Source organism: Copadichromis virginalis, linkage group LG7 (genome assembly GCF_057382275.1).
Source record: "Copadichromis virginalis isolate Kocher_CV1m ecotype Utaka linkage group LG7, C_Virginalis_male_GT1.1, whole genome shotgun sequence".
Taxonomy (NCBI): Eukaryota; Metazoa; Chordata; class Actinopteri; order Cichliformes; family Cichlidae; genus Copadichromis; species Copadichromis virginalis.
The window spans coordinates 45,698,016-45,703,283 of NC_140624.1; the positions used below are offsets into that span (position 1 = coordinate 45,698,016).

General features: G+C 37.7%; 1 protein-coding gene across 1 annotated transcript; it reads right to left on the reverse strand.

Annotated features, from left to right (window-relative positions):
- Positions 1 to 2,993: 2,993 nt before the first annotated feature.
- LOC146705856 (uncharacterized) lies at positions 2,994 to 4,688 on the reverse strand. The gene has a single exon (XM_085463714.1). It carries the CDS (start codon positions 4,486 to 4,488, stop codon positions 3,280 to 3,282), a length of 1,209 nt encoding a protein of 402 aa, XP_085319840.1. The 5' UTR covers positions 4,489 to 4,688; the 3' UTR covers positions 2,994 to 3,279.
- Positions 4,689 to 5,268: the final 580 nt, after the last annotated feature.

Consider the following 5,268-nt stretch of genomic DNA (forward strand, 5'->3'; position numbering starts at 1 on the left):
GTAAAATGTATTTGTGTAATTTAACCAGTTTACAAAGGTGGTGCATGTGAATGTGAAACTGTATAAGTTACTTGTATAAAGTAATGCCGGCTACAGTAGAAGAAGTAGTGTCAGTGATGAAGAGGCAGCGTACGGCCTGCGCGCCAAAGATAACTGATTGCCTTATTTCTCTGTTTTTACAGTTTTCTGTAAAAAATAAATATGTTGCACGGGAGATGAGTTGGCCCATCATTTCAACAGTGTAACATTGGCAGTCTAATAAAAGTGTTTTGGAGTACTGAAATATGTCTTATCAAAATGGTAAAATACAGATATTAAATATTGTGTGCTTAATTTGCAGTTAGTTTCAAAAATCGTCTCGCCCATCTTTTCTTAAAATAAGAGGTGCTCTATAAAAATGACATTAAATTCTGTAAACGTGCTCTATTTGCAATTATTTATCATTACTGTTGTCCAAGTGGTCTCATTTCAAAGTTGAAAGCGAGCATCGGAACGGGCAAGAAAGGCGACTTTTAATTGACTTTGAATGTGTTGTGGTTACTGATATCAGATGGGCTGGGTTGAGAAACTGGCTTAGAATTCCTCTTGCCTTCAGCATGGCCACGCCCCTCTGACTTCTGCAATCAACAAGGCATTTTTACCCAGGGAAATGTTTATTTCGCTTTTCAGTTTGGACTGTTCTCTGTAAATTCCTGAGGAAATTTGAGAAGATCAGGAGTGTCTGAAAAACGTAAAACAGCCCATCTGTCACCAACAGCAATGCTGCCTTCAAAGTCACTTAAATCACCCTTTTTTTTTTCTGGCATGTGATTGGCTGATTAGATATTTGCATTCACAAGCAGCTGAATAGGTTAGTGCAGGGGTCAGCAACCTGCGGCTCTTTAGTCCTTTTAGTGCGGCTCTGCGTGGTTTGGGAAAATAAATTATTTTTTTAAGTAATTAGCTGAAGTGTATTTTATTTATGTTAGTTCTTTTTTAACTTGTAGTTCTGAATTGGAAGATTACTGTGATATTGAAATATAAATATAAAATTATATTCTATTAGTTTTTGAACGCTCAAAATAAGCGTCACACTTGCGGAAGCCGATATACCCGCCGAAACGCCGTGCATTTATCGAGACTTTCAACCCCAGGTAGGCTAATTATCAATCTTCGGATCCACATTATGTCAGCAGCTCCACCGTGAACTATGTTAAAAACAAACACCGCTCACGCCTCACAGATGACAGCTTACAGTCCTGCGTAAAGATGAAAGTGACTTCATACAGCTCCGATTTGCAGACGCTGTGCGCAGAGATTCAGGAGCAGAAGTCCCATTGTAAACATATCACGGCAGACCCAACGATGTTTCCATGAACACGCTTTACAGCTTCTCTTTATTGACCACTTTTCACACACGGTTGCTGTATGCATACAGCCGGTGTTAAAGCTCACAGCCCGACACATACCAACACAACAGCATAGAGAGCACAGACGTTAAGGCGCCGAGGCGTGATCGCGGGTGCCGCTCAGGTGCGTCCGCCTCCCCTGCAGCGGCGCTGCAGACCACGCCCCGCCACACACATTAACCAGGTAAAATACATATTGTCAGGGTTCCTGGGTCGGTGACCCAGTGTTTTCAGTTTTGTCCATGTTCATATATATATATAGCATATAGTAAACAATGAATCTGTAAACGACAGCTGTTGACATTTTTTAAAAATGAATGAAAAAGCATATTTAAATAATCAACATACATGATTTAAATATAAACACACACGTGACAAGAGACAGAACGTGTAGAAGATATATGCAGAAAGAGCTTTCAGTGGTCAGCTGATAACATGATATCTAAAAAATACATAGCTCATTTTCCTGTCTGTTAGTTGGACATGCTAACCTGTTAACAAGCTCCTATATTCACCCATACAGTTTGTAGATCATTTTGCTAAAATAGGTAAAATCTCCACTCTTTCAGGGCACTAATAGGCTAAAGGCATATTACAAAAGGTCATTCATGTATTCACAGATTCTCTGTAGTTATTCTGCTGCTCATTCACCTGTAAAAACCACACCAATCATTATTTCAACAGCCTTTTTATTTTGGAACAAAAGCATTTGACGATATGACTTACAGGACGTTACCAAATTCATGAAGCTATATTTGTGAGTTTATTTATCAATATCAGTTTAATGTAAACAGACTGATGTAGTAATAGACAGTAAAATGTTGGTGCGTGTGTAATATATGAGCGTTTATGTTTCTCTACATGGGTAAAAGTACTCCATGTCGCCCTCTGGTGGTAGCAACCAACTATGAAAAGAATGGATGTTGGATCTTAACTAAATGATAAAAAGTTTTATTACTTTGTATTACTTTCTTTAGTTTGGTAAAATTTACAGTTTTAATCCCGTAAGAAAATTAATCACTATCATAGAGAGGGATATTAGTAATTCGTTTGTTAATAACACTTTGTTTGTGTTTGCTAATGTTTCGACAGGAAAATGGTTTTCTACAAAGTTGTTTCATGTACAGAGTAACACACACACACACACACACACACACACACACACACACACGTACGTACGTATGACTTTGCCGGTTTCAGCTGAAACAATTTCAGTGTTTCAAACCATGTTCCAGGATTTTTCCTTCACCATTTATGAGGTTTCAAGAAGAGGATAAACGACAGATATGAATGTTTGAAAAAGTTATAGATGAAAAGATGAAAAATACTCAAAGGATAAATTCAATTGGTTTATTGTTTTATGAATAAGTTGAAAAAGAAAAAGTTAAACAAGTAAATAATGAAACAAGGTAAAATGAAGTAAGAACAAAACGTTAACAAGTAAATAATGAAACAAGGTAAAATGAAGTAAGAACAAAACGTTAACAAGTAAATAATGAAACAAGGTAAAATGAAGTAAGAACAAAACGTTAACAAGTAAATAATGAAACAAGGTAAAATGAAGTAAGAACAAAACGTTAACAAGTAAATAATGAAACAAGGTAAAATGAAGTAAGAACAAAACATTAACAAGTAAATAATGAAACAAGGTAAAATGAAGTAAGAACAAAACGTTAACAAGTAAATAATGAAACAAGGTAAAATGAAGCAAGCACAAAAAGTTAAGTAAATAATGAAACAAGGTAAAATGAAGTAAGAACAAAAAGTTAAGTAAATAATGAAACAAGGTAGAGGAGAGAAAACCCCAACAATCCCCTCTGAGCACGCACTAGGCGACAGTGGGGAGGAAAAACTGCCTTTAAATGGGCAGAAACCTCCGGCAGAACCAGGCTCAGGAGGGGACAGTCAACTGCCGGGACTGGTTGGGGAGGTGAACAGAGGTGGAACAAGACGAGGCTACACCTGCTGAGGAAGCAGTAGAGTTCCTCCTCCAGGGCCAGCGGAAGCGTTTGTTCTTCTTTTTCATGCAGTTTTCTACAAGAGCTTTTTTTTCCAGGATGAGGGTTCTCAACTCATCGATGGTTTCTTTGTTTTGTTTCTCAAGCTTCTTGCACGTTTTCTCCACCTCTTCCAACGTTGCTTGTTTTTCTTCAAGCTTTTCCCTGAGCTCTTTGGATGTTTCCTCCTGCATTATCTTGTCCTTGTGCATGTCTGCGTTTCTTTGTTGTACTTCTTTGTACATGTCTTGTAGCTCCTCATTTCTTTTGTGGATATCTTGGAGCGTACGCTGCAGGTCGTCATGTATGTTGTCTTGTTCTTGCTTTTGCGCCTGCATTTCAGTGTGTTTGCGCTTCAAGTTGTTGTATTCCAACAATATCCCCTTAGTGAGCTCGGAGTTGTTTCTCGCCATTTGCTCCATCCTTTTCTGCATGTGCGAGCATTGTTTGTCCAGTTTTTCTTTTTCCCCTTCTAGTTGCTTTTTCTCGTGAAGAAGGTCTTTATTTTGGCGCAGAGTATCATCCACCTTCTCTTTCAGCATTCTGTATTTTTCCTCCGTGACTTTGAGTTTGTGCTCCATGTCTCTTTGCTTTTTCTCCTGTTCTTCCTTCTGTTGGAGGATTTCTTTATTTTTTTTCACAGCTTCATCGAAGTTTGTTTGGAGCAGCCGATTCATTTGGTCCATATATTGGAGATCCCATTCTGTCTTCTCAACAGTAGCTTTGCTGTCTTTAAGCTGGTTGGACATCTCCTTTAGTTCCACGCTCTTTTGCTTGTTTTCCTTAATTAGGAAGACAATCTGCTCTCGGGCTTGTCCAAACTTGATTCCCCAACCCTCATTAATAATATTTATGTCGGGCTGGCGTTTTTGTCTTTCTTCCAGGTTCTTATTTTGCGCTTCCATCTGTCTACACTTCTCCTCCAGTTGACGTTTCTCTTCTTCAATCTGTTGAATTTTATTCTGGAGATGGTAGTTTTCCTTCTTACTGTCATGTAATGCCCTTTGGACGGCTAAGAGGTCATTTGGGGAAATTGGCCGGCCACGACAGGAAGGAGAAGCGGCGTAATCTTTTTGCCTTGGTTGGTGTCTTGTTGGATACATGTTGAAGGTTGTACACGACAACTCTGAAAAGGTTTCCAAAAGTTTCTGTGGTGAACGTGTGAAGGCTGCAAACACAAATGCTGCGAAGACACGAACTAAAAAACTGCTGTGTGTCACCCCTGTTTAAGGACAAACTTCAAAGGATCGTGTAGTGACATCATAACTCCGTGAGCCAATGAGATTGTCATGTGACATTTTGGAATGGGGATATTTTTTTTTAAACCGTTTTCAAATGTAACTTAATATTTGACTGTTTCTTAACTGACCTGTTTAGCTGATTAAGAAATGAATTGAAACGAGCATCACTAACGTTATATAACAGACAACAGAAAAAAACAGTTTTTTTTTCTAAGTAATAGAGGTATAATACATTTTTTAAATTTTTTTTTTAAATTATCCTACTTTTTATAAGAGGGAACATTATTTAAAGAATATGTATTTAATTGGAAAACTCTCTATTCATCTAAAGGCTATAACAAAAAAGGTGAGCTTCCTGCTCAAAAATGAAATGACCAAAATAAATGGAGCATTTCTCTGCAATTACAAAGTCTGTGTAAACAATCTTGGTTTCAAAATAAGGCTAATGCTGGTGAGATGTCATCACAGGTGTAAATATTACTGCAGATGTTACTATGTCAAAGTTTCACAACTGTCTTATGTTTATTTATGTAGGCAAGACCTACTTTTCACTTTTTTGCTTTGCTATATGTTCTTGAGTGTATTAGTTTGCCAGCAGCACGAACATGTACTAGTGTCAATAATAATAGTACGGTGGATTAG

Bases quoted from the DNA above. Each gene is read 5' to 3' on its own strand.
- LOC146705856 (XM_085463714.1), bottom strand. From the start codon at position 4,488: ATGTATCCAACAAGACACCAACCAAGGCAAAAAGATTACGCCGCTTCT.